At 46.0% G+C, this 17,790-nt stretch overlaps 1 protein-coding gene across 1 annotated transcript in view; it reads right to left on the bottom strand.

Moving 5' to 3' along the window:
• NECAB2 (N-terminal EF-hand calcium binding protein 2) overlaps positions 1–17,790 on the bottom strand; it is a 397,380-nt gene that overhangs the window by 13,147 nt on the left and 366,443 nt on the right. Inside the window, exons 7-8 of the mRNA XM_075325697.1 lie at positions 13,221–13,330; positions 12,773–12,852 (exon numbers count right to left, since the gene is read on the bottom strand). Of these exons, the coding sequence (XP_075181812.1) occupies positions 12,773–12,852; positions 13,221–13,330 (190 nt within the window). The remainder of the gene's footprint in view (positions 1–12,772; positions 12,853–13,220; positions 13,331–17,790) is intronic.

Genomic DNA, 17,790 nt, shown 5'->3' with positions numbered 1-17,790 from the left:
GTACTGGGTGTAGACAAAAGGGCACAACTCCTGCACAAATGGGCAGTAATACTATGCTGATGCACAAAGGTGCAGAGTTATTATTGCATTGAACCATTACTATTTACCAAAATAGAGTGATTATCACTGTCCAGCACACTATGAACGGTGATGGCACTAGAACATTTATATAGGTGTCTGGGAAAATGAGGCAGGTGCTGGAAACCCATGAGACAGAGATGGTTGTGTGTTATCTTCTGCAATGAAGATTTATGACTCATTAAAAAGAGAAACAAAAGGGAAAAGGGATTTTTGTTTATGTAGAGTTAACATTTATCTATATATACAGGATCACTGTCATTGTGACTGCGAAATCCAAACAATAAGCTGGTGATGAGGAGCGGGACCCAGGAGAAAAAGTTATCTGGGGGCCCATAGGGCTCTACGTCATGCCCCTGTTTACAATAATTCCTTATGGTCTTGTGTCTATGTGGCGCGCTTCTGAGGCTCTGGTCGCCACAGGGTACTGCACCTCAGTTAAGGTGTGATACCCATCTCAGGCAAGGGGGGAGGGGGGTTAATCACCGGTGTTCGACATTCCCACTTTACATACAGCTTAGGAGCCTTCTCACAGGGGATGATGGCTCAGAGTAGGCAGGTGGGTGGCCATCACGATGTATGGGACTTTCCCGGTCACTGAAGCCAGCCACCTGGGGGGCAGGTTCCACTTGGGGTAGAGGTAGGCACAACACACTCATGCAAACATACAAGTTGGGACCATAGTTCTGACAAGACACCTCTGGAACTCTTGGACTTCACTAGGCCCGTTGCTTGGAGCGGGAGCTCAGCCCAGGTTCCTAACTGCTGACGGGGACATCCTAGGAAAAGGACACTCTCTCTTTCTCTCTTCAAACACCAGTGGTGTCCCCTTACTTGCTTGGGATTAACCGGAGCCCATGATGGCAGAGACCAGCACCTGGGTGCAGCTTTAGAGCAGTGAGTAAAAGAACCCGGAATCGCAGTTGCTGACTCAGACTCTGTTTGTCGACGCTGTGGCCCCGTGCTTCGGTGCTTCCAAGGGACTGCCAAACCCCCGTCGTCCCACGAGGGCCCGCTCCACCTGTGGGGAGCGACACCATCGCGGCTGCCATAACACCCGCCCCGGTGAGGAACTCTGCAGCGGAGGCTACTCCCTGGCCGCATACCACAGGTGGTGTCACGACAAAACTTTCCTAATCACCTTGCTTTCCTTTCATTTGTTGTACGCCTCAGGGCAACGGAACCGGGCAAGCCCACCCGCGACATCGCCTGACTCGACCCTCAACGGCCCGGTAACGAGTAGGTTAATCACCTGCCCCGTGGGGGGCCACTGCATCTACACACAGAAACCAATGTGAACCAGCTAAATTTCCAGAGCTACACAATAGGACAATGATGGGACAGGCAGGGGCGTACATAGAAATTTAATGTTGAATAGGTGGGGGGAAGCGGTGCTGGCACCAGGCCCCCTTGACTCAGGGACCCCATTGGTGGTACGCCACTGGGGACAGGAGTTGTTTTTCATAGTTTCAAACACAGAGCAGCTAAGCTTCAGTAATGCAGACACATGATCATGTACTGTAAGGTTGTGTCGGTTAATAAATCGAGGCATGAAATACCAATCCCTACTCCTAATCTGCATTCACTAACTACGGTAAATGCAGCTTTCCACTCTTATATTAGAGAACTGCATAAGAAATCATCCTCCAACATTAAATACTGGAACATTCCTCTGTCTGTTTGGTCTATGGTTATAGACACGACTGGGGGGACAAATAATTTCCCGGCAAACTCATTCCGAAGGCCAAACTCTACCACCAGTGCCCACTGATTATCTACAGTCCCTTAATGGCAGCTTGTATTCTGCTTCTAGGATTGCAAAGCAAGAGAAAACTGCACAACCAGGCACACTAGATCAGTAGGGAAAGCTGTTAATAATGGCATCATGTTATTAAATTGTCAGTTGTGCGATCATTTATGCTTTTATATAGATTGCGTTTGATATATACCCATTCAGTCACCGCAAGCTCAACTCTGGTAGGAAAAGGCAAAATCAGCAGAATACGCGAGATCTTATAAATGAGACCACATCTGTTATCGTTCACCTGTCACTTATGCAAACTCCGAGACTGGTAGTTTCCATCTACGCGGAGACTGCAGCTCATTCATTCACTGGGATACATCTGCTTTCTACTTAATGAGCTGCATTTTCATCAGTGCTGATTTACACACAAAACAAATGAAAACTTGATACTTGCTCGGATTATTTATAGGTTGCTATTTTTATAATACAAGAAAGATCTTTTAGGTTTTTACAAAATGCCTTCTCCTAAACGTATCAACTACTCAGCAATTCCAGAATAGCACAAAACTCTCTTACATCTTGAGTTTGCTATAAGGTTTCAGTGGATGAAAAATATATATTCTTAAAATCCTGACTTTTTAAAATTAATGTCCATGACTTAAACTATCATTCTTAAATGCAACACTGAAAAGGATGTAACGATCATGACCGGAGGTACAGGGGGCCCATCGGCCCCAGCTCCTGTTTCAGCTTGATGTGCAATCAAGGTCACACATACAGATGAAATACATCGCTGCTCAGAGACCCGTTGGGTCCCTGCACTGTGATGTAGTGGGCGCAGATTAAGGCTATTGAATATCCATTGTTCCCCAAGCCCATAATTCAGGGCATGGGGAACAGAGACTATGCCGGCACCCGGCAGCTGATCGTGCTGTAAGTCGGCGCACTGCGCATGACAGTGACGTCATGTACTGCGCCGCTTACATGCTGGTCACTTGCGGCATGCCATCATCTGAAGAGGACACCGGGGATTGGGGGGATCGTGAGCATAATCAGGCTTTTTTTTTTACTGTGTGCGGCGCCTGGGGGTATCATATGTACCAGGATACGGCCAGACCGGAAACATAAACCAGGCTGGGGCCATAAATCAGACTGGGGCCATTATGCGGAAATGTATAACCAGGATATGGCCATGATGGGGACATGTATACCAGGTTGGGACCATTATGGGGACATGTATACCAGGATGGGTCCATCATGGAGACATGTATACCAGGATGGGGACATCTATACCGGGATGGAACCATGATGGTGACATATATACAAGGATGGGGCCATTATGGAAACATCTATACCAGTATGGGGCCATGATGAGAACACATATCTGGATGGGGACATATGTACCAGGATGAGACAAGGATGTCGATATACAGTTAGGTCCAGAAATATTTGGACAGTGACACAAGTTTTGTTATTTTAGCTGTTTACAAAAACATGTTCAGAAATACAATTATATATATAATATGGGCTGAAAATGCACACTCCCAGCTGCAATATGAGAGTTTTCACATCCAAATCAAAGAAAGGGTTTAGGAATCATAGCTCTGTAATGCATAGCCTCCTCTTTTTCAAGGGACCAAAAGTAATTGGACAAGGGACTCTAAGGGCTGCAATTAACTCTGAAGGCGTCTCCCTCGTTAACCTGTAATCAATGAAGTAGTTAAAAGGTCTGGGGTTGATTACAGGTGTGTGGTTTTGCATTTGGAAGCTGTTGCTGTGACCAGACAACATGCGGTCTAAGGAACTCTCAATTGAGGTGAAGCAGAACATCCTGAGGCTGAAAAAAAAGAAAAAATCCATCAGAGAGATAGCAGATATGCTTGGAGTAGCAAAATCAACAGTCGGGTACATTCTGAGAAAAAAGGAATTGACTGGTGAGCTTGGGAACTCAAAAAGGCCTGGGCGTCCACGGATGACAACAGTGGTGAATGATCGCCGCATACTTTCTTTGGTGAAGAAGAACCCGTTCACAACATCAACTGAAGTCCAGAACACTCTCAGTGAAGTAGGTGTATCTGTCTCTAAGTCAACAGTAAAGAGAAGACTCCATGAAAGTAAATACAAAGGGTTCACATCTAGATGCAAACCATTCATCAATTCCAAAAATAGACAGACCAGAGTTAAATTTGCTGAAAAACACCTCATGAAGCCAGCTCAGTTCTGGAAAAGTATTCTATGGACAGATGAGACAAAGATCAACCTGTACCAGAATGATGGGAAGAAAAAAGTTTGGAGAAGAAAGGGAACGGCACATGATCCAAGGCACACCACATCCTCTGTAAAACATGGTGGAGGCAACGTGATGGCATGGGCATGCATGGCTTTCAATGGCACTGGGTTACTTGTGTTTATTGATGACATAACAGCAGACAAGAGTAGCCGTATGAATTCTGAAGTGTACCGGGATATACTTTCAGCCCAGATTCAGCCAAATGCCGCAAAGTTGATCGGACGGCGCTTCATAGTACAGATGGACAATGACCCCAAGCATACAGCCAAAGCTACCCAGGAGTTCATGAGTGCAAAAAAGTTGAACCTTCTGCAATGGCCAAGTCAATCACCAGATCTTAACCCAATTGAGCATGCATTTCACTTGCTCAAATCCAGACTTAAGATGGAAAGACCCACAAGCAAGCAAGACCTGAAGGCTGCGGCTGTAAAGGCCTGGCAAAGCATTAAAAAGGAGGAAACCCAGCGTTTGGTGATGTCCATGGGTTCCAGACTTAAGGCAGTGATTGCCTCCAAAGGATTCGCAACAAAATATTGAAAATAAAAATATTTTGTTTGGGTTTGGTTTATTTGTCCAATTACTTTTGACCTCCTAAAATGTGGAGTGTTTGTAAAGAAATGTGTACAATTCCTACAATTTCTATCAGATATTTTTGTTCAAATCTTCAAATTAAACGTTACAATCTGCACTTGAATTCTGTTGTAGAGATTTCATTTCAAATCCAATGTGGTGGCATGCAGAGCCCAACTCGCGAAAATTGTGTCACTGTCCAAATATTTCTGGACCTAACTGTATACCAGGATAAGCTATGATGGGGATATATATACCAGGATATAGCCATGATGGGGTCATATACCAGAATGGGGGACATATTTACCGGGAAGTGGGCCAGGATGGGGGACATTAGTACAGGAAGGGGGTCAGTACTACACAATAAAAGGGGTGGAGGGGCAACTCGTATGTCTTTATAGGATTTAGAACGCTACAGCGGCCCATACATCTCACCAACATATGCGTAGGGCCCAGGCTCAAACTTTGCACCGGGGCCCATCGGACTCTAGTTATGCTACTGAACACGGCCACAAATAAAATAAAAACAGCATATACTCCCCTCCCAGAACAGTGCAGTTACAGAACCACCAGCAGTTTGCTATGTCACGTGGAATGCTACTGCCTATTAGTATCTGCTGACAATGTACAGTGCTCAGACGACATAAGGTCACACAAGCGCTTGCAGTCAGAGCTGGAATGGTGCCAATCCAGGAGGAGAGTGTATGGTGTTCTATTGGACATGGGGTACTGTTATATTTAAGAAGGGTTTATCCAAGTAGAAATCAATCCCTTTAAGCTTGTTAATGTTACTCTTCGGAACATAGTACCAGTCTAAAGTTTGGTTTTCCTTGCTCTTATTGGAATATTGCTGCCTGAAGGCAGCAAAACTATGAAGGAACACGTATACAAACAAACAATAATTACCCCATTTAAGTCTGAAGATATTTTTACATGCCATTGGTATTATCTCCACCAGTTTTAAAAGTTGTCACTTTGACTAGATTTCCAGAAGTTTGCAGAGGTGCTGAGCACATGTTGCTGTTTTGCCTTCACTTGGTGTCCAATGCATCCTAAAATATCTCAATTGGGTTGAGATCGGGTGATTGTGGAGGCCATATCATCAGATGGAGCTGTCCATCACTCTCCCTCTTTGTCACATAGTCCTCAGACAGCTTGGAGGTGTTTTGGGTCATTGTCATATTGCAACACAAATTATGGTCTAAGTACCAACTAGATGAGATAGCATATCATTGTAAGATGCAGTAAGCCATGAATTTGAAATATGTCAACACACAGTGTCAACAGTAAAGCACTCCCATACCATTATACCTCCCCATCCATGCTGGAGGATAAGCATCACACATGTAGAAACCATTTATTCACCTTTTCTGCATCTCACAAAGATATGGCAATTGGTACAAAAAAATCTGGAATTTTGACTCATCAGACCGCAATACAGATTTCCCCTTTCTAATATCCAGTCCTTGTGTTGCATGGCCTGAAGAATTCCTTTCTTTTTGTTTGCAGTCCTCAGTAGTGGCTTCTTTACAGCAAACTGAACTTTATGTTCAGGCCTGCTGTTAACAGGCTCAAAATATAGTAGATGTTGGGCTGTATCTGCTACTTAATGTCCGTGGATCGTTTATGAAAATTGGTATCTAATGTGCTGTCAATTTGCAGTTTATGAGGCTGGTAATGCTCATGAACTTATCCTCTGCAGCAGAAGTAATTCTTGTTTTTCAATCTCTAGGATGGTTCTCATGAGGGTCAGTTTCATTATGGTAATTGATAATTTTCATGACTGCACTTAAGGATAACTTCAAAATGCCAGCAACGAATGACCTTCACATCTTAAAAGAATGATGGATTGTCATTTTTCTTTACCTAATTGACTGCTTCTTGCTATATTCTTGCTTAGAACAGTTGTTGAATAGGGCAAAGCACTGTACCAACACTGCCTCTGCAAAACACACCTGGTGGTCAGAAATATTTTCTGATGGCTGGTTCCACACATGAACTCTTGGTCAGGCATACCTATCCACTGGAAACCATTCCAGGGGTCTACCAGATGCCAGAGTAAGCTCTTTGAGAGAATGCGAGAATGCCAAGATGGTGAAAAAGTGGCCATCAGAGTAAAAGATGGTACTTTGAGAAATCTAAGGATTAATACACATTCATGTTGGCCTCACACATGTTTCTTTAACTCTTGATTAGTGTTGAGCGGACCCGAACTGTAAAAATCCGGATCCGCGCGGTTTCAGCGTCCGATCCGGGTCCGACCTGGACGCGGGAATCCGGCTGCACGATCCGGATTTTTTTTTCTTTTTTCTTGCTCTCTCTCTCCTCGTCCCGGATCCGCTCCCCATTCACATACATGGGTCCGGATTCCGGATCGGATCCGGACTTCTTTTCCAACCCGCGCCGGATCCACCGGATCCGGATTATTAGAAGTCTGCTCAACTCTACTCTTGATTCAATATGTGTCCCTTCAAGGTTTTGCTACCTTCAGTCTAAATGTACAATGAGCATATTCCAAGGAAACAAGAACAAGGAAAACCATTGCGTAAACAGGTGTGTCCAAACTTTTGAGCGCTACTGCATGTCTTAAAGGGAATCTGTCTGCTGTTTTTTGCTACCTCATCTGAGAGCAGCATGATGTAGGCAAAGAGAGTTTGAGCCCAAAGATTTATCACTTAGATTAGCGGCTGCAGCCATTCTGAATCAATCAAAGCTTTTAGATTGATCAAAGCAGCAGAGCTGAGTCCTGTCCTGGGCACACCAGGCTCCCTAAGGAGATTGTACATTGTCAGTGTCAATCACAGGAGGGGGCAGGCAGGATTGCCCTGCCAATGATACTGTAGTCAAGCAATGATAAACTAAAGGTTTCATCACCTAGTAATTAAGTAAACAAAAGCACACAGCCTGATAAGAGAGGCATAGTAGATTTTTGTTTTTAACCCCTACAGCCTGCTGTCCTCAGATTACATAGCAAAAACCTGCTGATGGATTCCCTTTAAATAAATTATATAAGTACCATAGTATATACCCAGCTCCTTCACAAATCAGCTATTTTCTTTGAATAAGGATTTGCAGATTAATATCCTCTGCGTAATACTCCAGCCACTTCTAACTACCTTACAGATTTACACTATTCTTGTTACACAGCGCTGACAAAGCCTTTTATCTCAGGGCCGCACAGTACTCACCTGTCATCTAGAACAGCGGTGATTATGGAAGAGTGTACTCCTAGGGTGATCAAGTGTATCATTCTTCGCTGTAAACTGTTAAGTGTTGCTCACATCAAGTAATTGCTGCATAAAGCAAACTAGCAATTACCATAGATATATAATCTAAGGTTTTATCCAAAGATATTTCATGTTAAAACATATACTTTAAAATTACTTGAAGGATTTGGCCCATGTACAACCTTTATTACCACCGATCAAAACATATCAAATATTGCCTCCAATAACGGTGAACAGAGCAATCAGCCATGTCTGTCGGTCCCAAAGACATTAAATGTAGCAGTATATGGGAGCACAACAGTAATTACTGCTACATTCAAATGGGGATTAATGACCCCCTTTTCTCTTGAACGCTGAGGGTCCCAATGGTAAGATCTCCAGTGATCATATATTTATTGCCTATTGCTGATTTTTTAAGATAACAATAACCTCTGTACTCTAGGATTTACTTACTTTGACTTGAGATGCTGCAGAACCTCATAAAGCTCATTTAATATGCTGATTCTTAATCAGAACCTATTATGCAATTTGCCTTACTAAACTGCCCCATTGCCGCAGAGATTATGTAATGTGCACACTTAACATATTTCTGTAAATCTAAATGCACCAATATATAAGTTAAGTAAAAAAGCCTTAGTCCCCTTCTATGTAAAACCCTGCTTCCAGTCATGTTAGTGGCACTGGAAATGACACTGCATAGTTTGATTACCCTGGACTGCACTGACGTCATGCTGCTCTCTAGGAGACTCCTGTGTGCTTTCTGTTCAAGCGAATTGAAGCTGGGTGGAGGGCCAGACTGGCCACTGGGCAAATCTGGCAAATGCCAGATAGGCTGGTTTACCCATGAGATACACTGATTGAAACACTAGTAGTAATAATGCCAGGACTGTTAACAGCTGTGGTGGAACACAGAGTCTGCGTTCATGCTCAGTCACTGCAGCAGGGAGCACTTTAATTCTTGCCTGCGGACTGTTGGAGGCAGCGCCATGCAGAGGAAGTTCAGTGGAGCGATGACCACTACATTGTGCTGGTCCACTGTGAGGCAAGCTGGAAGAGGAGACAGAGACGGCTGTGGACAGGAAGCCAATGGGAGCGCAGTAAAAGACTTTAATTTTTCTTATATTACTTGTTCTTGTAGTCGGATGGTGGAGGTACTGTTCAGTGTGGTGGCTGTGGGGGGGGGGTCAATACTGTGTATAGGAAGCTGTACAGCAATCATACTGTATGAGGGGCTATGGGGGACATCATACTGTATAGAGGGCTGTGAGGAACAGCATACTGTATAAGGGGCTATGGGGGACACCATACTGTATGGTGGGCTTTGGGGGACAATAATGTGTATACGGAACTGTGTTGCCACACTATATGGGGTATTATGGGGAATATATGTGGTGACAATCATACTGCATGGGGAGCTGTGGTGACCATCATATTGCATGAGGAGCTGTGGTGACCATCATATTGCACGAGGAGCTGTGGTGACAATCATACTGCATGGTGGGCTGTGAGACAATGAGACTGCATGGGGGCTTTGAGCATTATGATAATGTATGGGCCTGTGGTGAATATCATACTGTGAAGGTGCTGTGGTGACTATTGTATTATGTGAATGTCTATTGGGGTCATCATATTGTGTGGGAGGCTATGGTGGCTATCATACTGCATAGGGTGCAGTGGGGAACTCATGGGCTATGAGGAACAATAATGTGTATAGAGAGCTGTGCAGCCATGATACTATGGAAAACATCATAATGTATGGGGGCTGTGAGAGAAGTAATACAATCTGCGGAAGACCTGAAGAAGGTGACTAAATGCTAAAACACTTTGTGTCACTCCGCCACCCATAGAGTCGGTATCTAATTGCCTGAGTACATTGCCAATTTTTAATGGTGAAATAAAAGTAAAATTTTATTTTTATCAGGAGCTGGACTTTTCTTTTTCCCCTTTCTTGTTCACTCATATGTGAATGTCTGTATGGGATGGTTGTAATGACCATCATACTGTATGGGGGGGCTGTGGTGACAATCATTCTGTATAGAAAGATATGGTGACATCATACTATGTAGGGATCTATTGGGGCCTTCATACTTTGTGAAGCCTGTGGGGCCATCATACTGTGTGTAGGGGCTGTGGTGACCATAATGTTGTATTGAGGGACAGTGGCGGCAATCATACTACTGTGGAGGTATATGGGGGCAATCATATTGTATAGGTGGAGGACTGTGGAGACATCAGTCTGTATGGCGTCTCCATGTTGTGTGTGGACATTTTTTGGGGCATTATATTCTATGGGGGCAATAAAAGAAAGTGAGAGCACTATGGGTCTTCGCCAGAGGCAAAATAAATATGTTCCGCAATACATACCCCTCTCCCAATTTTTAACAGTTGGGAATAATGACCTTCTGTGACTTCGCATATGTGCCATGATAGGAATTTTGCTATTGAGCTACGTTATTTCTATGCTTGAGCATAGAGAGGGTCATTGTTATAAGGAGGCACAATGGAGGTGGCGTTATTATAAGGATCCCAACATAGGAGGCATTATTATTATTATTAGAAAGCACAGGGGGAGGTTTTTATTATTATAAGGAGGTCCAGGGTCATTATTATTATTATTATAAGCGATCAAGGGGGATAATTATTAAAGGAGGCAGATGTGGACATTATTTCTAAAGGGTGCTGTATAACAGTCAAGAGGCATAGAGGGAATTATTATCTGGGATTACGATAAGGAGGCACAGGGGGATACTTTTTCTATACGGTGCTGTATAAATGTAAAGAGGCACAGGGGAGCATAATTACTATGAGGGGAACTGAAGGGGTGCTGTTATTGTGTGAGGCACTAAAGGAGATTACTGTTACTATACAGAGTAAAGAGGAACATTATTGCTGGTTATAGCACTATATGGCTTGGACACAAGTGCTGGGATGTGAGGAGGGGGTTGGAAAAGCAGTAAGCCAAAGGTGTCACTGTGTTGTGGTTTTGGACACCTTTTAGATGGAAGAAGTGGTCATGGCGGTCTGGGCCAAATAGCAAAGAAAAGGGAAAACTAATGACTACGATCATCGAGAACATTACTGATGAGAATTTGCAAAGTCTACACATATAGTCTGCAGAGCACTGGTGTAGAACTGATACTACCATTATATGGTCACTGTATGGAGGAGACCAGGAGAGATGAATGCGTACTTTATTAGTCTATGCGTTTCGAACCAAAGGCTTCTTCTTCAGTATATAAAACTACAAATGGTATGTGTACAGACATGCAGATATTAAATAGTGTAACGTGCTTGTCTGTATTATTTTTATGTCCTGAAGAAGCTTCTGCTTTGAAACGCGTAGACTAATAAACTATCTATTAATCTATCCTGGTCTCCTCCATTGGAAGCACGGAACCTCTGATACAGGGCTGAATTTCAGTAACAGTCCATCCCTGGCAGGGTGTATGGTATCTGGAGCATGTACAGATCACACATGAAGCTGCAGGCGTATACCGAGCTTCAATGTGCTGCCTAGGGAGCCTGCTGACAGCGCCCAGGTGTAAATTTCCTAGGAGGGAGGCGTGTAGTTGGGGTAGTCCGGCCCATCAGACTATAGTGTGAGTATAGTGACTAAAGATTGAAAGAGATCTTTATATACTGGGGTGTTTACAGTTACAGGCACGTTAGTGATCCATATTATATGACCTATACGACAATGGGGTAGTTTAGTAGGGCAAAGCGTTGCAACAGCTTATCTACTGTGTATATGGCCTAAAGGGTACTTTACACGCTGCGATATCGGTACCGATATCGCTAGCGAGCGTACCCGCCCCCGTCGGTTGTGCGACATGGGCAAATCGCTGCCCGTGGCACACAACATCGCTAACACCTGTCACACGTACTTACCTGCCCTGCGTCGTCGCTCTGGTCGGCGATCAGCCTCCTTTCTAAGGGGGCGGTTCTTGCAGCGTCACAGCGACGTCACATGGCAGCCGTCCAATAGCAGAGGAGGGGCGGAGATGAGTGGCCGGAACATGCCGCCCACCTCCTTCCTTCTTCATTGCTGGTGGATGGAGGTAAGGAGATGTTCGTCGCTCCTGCGGTGTCACACATAGCGATGTGTGATGCCGCAGGACCGACGAACAACATCGTACCGGCAGCAGCAACGATATTAAGGAAATGAGCAACGTGTCAACGAGCAACGATTTTTCACGTTTTTGTGCTCGTTGATCGTCGCTCATTGGTATCACACGCTGTGATGCCGGTAATGGCGCTGGATGTGCGTCACTACAGACGTGACCCCAACGATATATCGTTACCGATGTCGCAGCGTGTAAAGCACCCTTATCAACTTGATTGTTCAGTTATTATTTCTTACTTTTCTTTGACATTATGGAAAATAAATATTTAATTCTTATAGTAAATGAAACGAGTTTGTAAAGAATCATAAATATATGAGAAAACGGGTGATTTAGAACTCCAGCATTCTGTGATCTGGTGTTCCTGCCGCTGTACAATTGAACAATACCAAATTTCTTTATTCTTTACACACACACACACACACACACACACACACACACACACACACACACACACACACACACGAGCACACATAGAAGGAAGGGATTTGGAAAAAAATGTTTACATAAGGATAACCTGAGATCCTACGCCAGTACGTCCTGACGCTGTTAGATATCTGAACCCCACCAGTCTGCCATATACATTAAAACCAGTCTAATAACTGGGTTTCAGGTTTAGCCAAAAATTGTGTCATAGAAAACCAATGTTCAGACAATGCCATTCCAGCCCTGTGTCATCTCTGACCCTCACAGGCCGTAGTGCCGGTTGCCGCATGGTCACATCCTGCGCACACAGAATCACCTTATTTTCCAGTCTCCCGATCAGCTCGGCCAGTCGGTTAATCTGCGCCTCTAGACCTTCCTCTTTCACATCTGAGCAGCCTGAATAAACAGAAAACACAGGATTAACAGAGAACCGCGGTGGGATCTGATCATTGTCAGATTCAGGGCACATAAAGAGCTTAGAATTGTATGACGGGATTATGGGCAGTGGTATTAGAGAAATAATACCAACACTACCACTAACACTGCACGCCCACCCTCATTACAAATGTCAGATTGCCGAAGTTTTCTTAAAATCCAACCAGATAACGATGTAACCAGTGCCGGAGTGATGGACCCCAAACTCCAACTCTCCTCTTTTTCAAGACTGTAATGGAGCTTTACTATAAACATATAAGACATCCGTCCAGACTGCATCTCCAGCATATTGTGATCATTGGGTGGAAGGATAAATAGAAGGTGCTCACTGCTTTTTATGCTCTTCCTCAGCTCCTTGGTGGAGCTCCTAGTAGTAGGGTATGTGGGTACAGGATCTTCATGCCACCCATCTGCCATTCCTGGTCCCTTATAACAGTGTCTGCAAAAGAAAAGTGAATAATAAATAAAATATGATCCAGATCTGCAAACACAGCTAAATATGGCACTGTACTCAGTACTTTTCTTCTGTGTTTATATATTGGATATCGTTCTGCTCTTCCTCCATAATGGATCATTGCAAAAGCAGCTGTGAAATAATGATCCTGTAATGAGTGACAGTATTAAATATCCCACAGAGCATAAAACCCCCGGCAATTTGTCAGTAAATGAGGCTCCGCATGGCACGTAGCTCTCCACAGGCTGATCCTGCGTGCCCGCTGGAAATATCTATGTCTACCCAGAAGCGACTACAACGCAATCCAGCTCTGCGGCAGGGAACACGTCGCAGGCATATGTATGGGTCAGTGGCTGTGGCGGAAAGGTCATCACATTACTACTTTATAGGACGCCGTACAGTATAATTTATAGGTAGCTGCTTATTAGAAGTTGACAACAGCTGATTCATAAGGCACATTACTCCCCGTCTAGGAAACACTTCAATATGAATTACATTCAGCGACACAGTTTCCAGACTCTTGAATATTCATAAAATCTCATTACTTTTCCTTCTTATTCTATGTACCCTACAGTATCACAGTACATTTAAGGGAATCTTTCACCAGGTTATTGCTACTTAATCTGAGAGCAGCATAATGAAGGGGCTGAGACCCTGATTCTAGTGATATATCACTAGCTGATCTGCATGCTGTCATTTTGAGACAATGTTTTTTGCTGCAGATTTAGCAGAACTCAGAATGCTGAGCTGTGTATAAACCCGTCCACATCATTGTCAGAATTCTGTATACACTGTGCACAGGCAGAAAGCTGCTAATTGATCCTGGGGGCAAGATTACACAGAGAAATTGTCCTGTAATGATAATCTCCTGCCAATAAAACACTGGCTTTACCGAAACAGCAACACACAGCCTAGTAAGCGACAAGAATGGCCGGAGCACTGTTCCCCCTCCCTCCGGGCATGTGTGGAGGCCAGCATGACACTGATTGGAGTGGAGGTCATGGTGTCACGGGTAGGGGAGGGGGAGTAAGTCAGGGTACAGTTAAAAGGTGAAGCTGGGGGAGGAGCGGCACTTTTCCCGCTCTGGGACACCAGTGAGAGTGAGAGTCCCCATCCCCGTCTGTGGATTAGCTCCTGGAGCATGAGAGCTGCTGCCGGCTAACATCCCCCTAGGTGGCTGCAGAACACTGTAGCGGGGATCACCGGTGGGAGTCCGGAGGGGGCAGGGACTGCATCCCTACAACAGCGGCGCCCCCGGAGGTCTGGCCCGCCAGAGAGGCTGTTGCCTGACCTGACTCCCAGGGCCCAGCGTCGCCACAGAAGCCCCTCCGGGGACCCTCCAGGCTGGACGCCGCGAGCTGAGAGGTTCAGCAGGCCCCGGCCTTTGAGGAATTCTAACGGGCGGCTGGGCCCAGCGGCGGTTAGCAGGCCTGCGCTGGAGTTGGGGGCGGGGCCTGCTACCGCCTTGTCTGCGAGTGACGTCAGCGGTGCGGCGGGGCGCTCTGGTGATGTACCGGCCGAGCGCCCTGAGCCCCTCCTCCCTGCAGCGATAGTATCCCGGATGGATCCCTGTGAGGTGGGCGGAGCCAGGCGGCTGCGGTCGGAAATACATCGGGCCTGGCATTCAGGGCCTGCGGCTACAGAGGCCCTGTCTGGGAGAGGGGCCACATGGAGCGGAGCAGGGGGGGGTCGTGCTTGGAGAGCCCTGAGGATAATACGCAGCTCCCCCTGTTGGTCGGCGCTACTGATCGTCAGGTCCAGGATATGCGGCCAGTGGGGCCTCGGGCCGCGCGGCTACAAAAGCAATGGAGCAGAGTCAGATGGGAGGAGCCAAGTCATGCTAGATCGGCAGGAGGGACATCAGGATGCAGGTGGTCCGGCTGGCGGGGTTTCTACCTTTGTGCAGCCTGGTGAGTATGATTCAATGTCTTGTTTGTCTTCACATGCTGGTCAGGTACACATTAAGGGGGGGTGACAGGTCAGCTGGGGTTAGGATTGGGGGTGCCAGCGGGTGTTAAGGGGAATGCGTTAAGTGGGGAGTTGTCAGAATTTAAGTTGCGTTCGCCAGTTGCGGGCACAGATTGGGGGCCAGGGAAACCCCGGCGCCAGTGGCGGCTTGGGTTAATTCGTCCGTCATTGCGGCTAGTGAGTCCACAGTTGGGAGTATCTCTTCCCCAGTATTAGTGGCAGTTCAAACAGAAAAGAGTAAGGAGGTGGCAAAATTTATTTTGAAAAAGGGGAAAAGACGATAGCAAGAAGGTAGATGTGGAGAAGTGGCGCTGGCACTTGATTCTTCAGACATATGCTAATTGGTTGCAGGCGTTGCAGTTTGGGCAAGAGTAATTGGCGAAAAGGCGCCAGAGAATTGTTTTCATTTGTTTTGCTATATGGGCTCGATTGGTGAGGACTATAGGATTGATGGGGGGTAGACCTGGATCCGTTATGACGAGCAGTGTCATCAGAGGATGGCTGCCGTCCATCCATAAGATGGGATCAGAAGGATATAGGTTTGTGGTTGCGGGTGATGGCGGCAGCCAGATATGGGCAGTCATTTCAGGGCGGGGCCGGGTTCCCCGGCCGGTCAGAAAGCTGGGGTGTCAGTGGTCAGTACGGACAGACAGGGTCCTAGAAGTCAGGTTCGTGTTGGTAAGTTAATGAGGGGGAATGCAAGTTCGGTGCCACTTGCCGTTGTTTGGACACCTCTGCACCCACTGTAACGGAGCATCCCATGGGGTGTCCAAGGGTCAGACACCGGTGAGCTTAGTTGCGATGCTTCCGTACCTAAATAGGGATCCTGATAGGGACAAAGCTGAAGTTTGAGGTTGGGTTTTGGGGAGGGTTTCAGGATTCCTTCCCCTGTTTTTGAAGTTCCAGGGACAACCAGGAATCTCCCTCGTCGTATCAACATATGGCGGTGGTAGGTGGAAAGTTAGGAAAGCAGGTGGCGTTGGGGAGAATGGGGGGCATAGTTAGTCACCCTCCTACCTTTTTCTAATTTTGTGGTTTCGCCATTCGGGGTGGGGCCCAAGGAGGAGCCAGGTAAAGTTCGGCTAATCCACCATTTGTCTCATCCCAGGGGTAGGTCAGCGAATGATGGTATACTGGCTGAGCTTCGTTAGGTGGTGTATACGTCATTTGATGAGGCTACAAGTAGGTAAAAAGTTGTGGGAGGGGTGTGTTGATGGCAATAGACAGATATTGAGGCAGCTTTCCGGCTCTTACCGGTTCATCCAAAATGTGTTCGGTTATTGGGTTGTTTTTGGAAGGGAGATTATTTTGGAGACCCCTGCTTGCCAATGAGTTGTGCAGTATCGTGCACATTTGTTGAAACCTTTAGTTCTTTTTTAGAATGGGTGGGGCGTGATGTTTCTGGTTTGGCATCACTGGTACCTTACCGGGATGAATTTTTGGTGTGTGGGATTGGCTGTTTCGGCACAGGCACTAGGAATGGAATGGATAGCGAGAGGCTTTGGGGTGCCTTTGGCACCTGGGGAAAAACTGTTGGGCCAAATACCTGTATTTGTTTTCTGGCCATTGTAATTGACTCAGTGATTTGAGAGGTTCGGCTTCCTGACGACAGGTTGCCACGCTTAAGGTTGAGGGAGCAAGGGCATGCCGGGTTAGGAAATTACAATTAAAGGAGGTTCAAATTGGGGGAAATTTAATTTTGCATGTCGGGTAATGTTAATGGGCCGAGTTTTCACGTCGGCTAGCTTGCGCTACAGCTGGAGTGCTTGCTCTTCACCCCTACATACGTTTGTCGGCGGAACATAGAGCGGACTTGTTGGTTTGGGGAGAGTTTTTGGGGAGCAGGACAATGGTCGTTCGTTGCTTAAGGATGAGGTAGTGGATAATTTCAAATTGGAATTGTTTACAGATGCTGCGGGTGACTCAGGTTTCGGGGCCTTTTTTCAGGGTCAGTGATGTGCGGATTGGTGACCAGAAAGTTGAATGGCGGAGGAGTTGACAAGGAATGTGTCGCTGTTGGAAATTTTTTCCAATGATGGTCGCACTTCATTTGGGGAGGGACCAGTTGTCGAATAAGTAGATCCGGTTCAACTGTGACAATATGGGGGTGGTGCTGGCGATTAATAACGGCTCGGCATATTCTCCCACAAGTTGTTCTGGTGTTGCGGCAGCTGGTCTTTGTTTGGAAATTAATACGTGTCACAGCAGCTCAGGTAACAGGTATAGAGAACCTAATAGCGGATTTCCTCTCTTGTTTTCAGTGAGATTGTTTCCGGGATTTTGCGGTAGAGGCGGACGGCAGCAGCTTGTAGTCCCCTGCGCAGCTTTGGAGCGTGGTCTTCAAGCAGCAAGACCACTGATTCGGGCTGTTTGGCTGGTACCACGTGGGTGGCGTATCAGGACACATGGGTTCTCTGGGAGTAGTGGTTGGGTGGTTGCATGCTGATTGAGGATTCCCAGTTAGGACTGTTCCTGGG

Source organism: Anomaloglossus baeobatrachus, chromosome 10, assembly GCF_048569485.1.
Source record: "Anomaloglossus baeobatrachus isolate aAnoBae1 chromosome 10, aAnoBae1.hap1, whole genome shotgun sequence".
NCBI lineage: Eukaryota > Metazoa > Chordata > Amphibia > Anura > Aromobatidae > Anomaloglossus > Anomaloglossus baeobatrachus.
The sequence above is the reverse complement of the archived record's forward strand: the minus strand, read 5'-3'. Positions and strand labels throughout refer to the sequence as shown.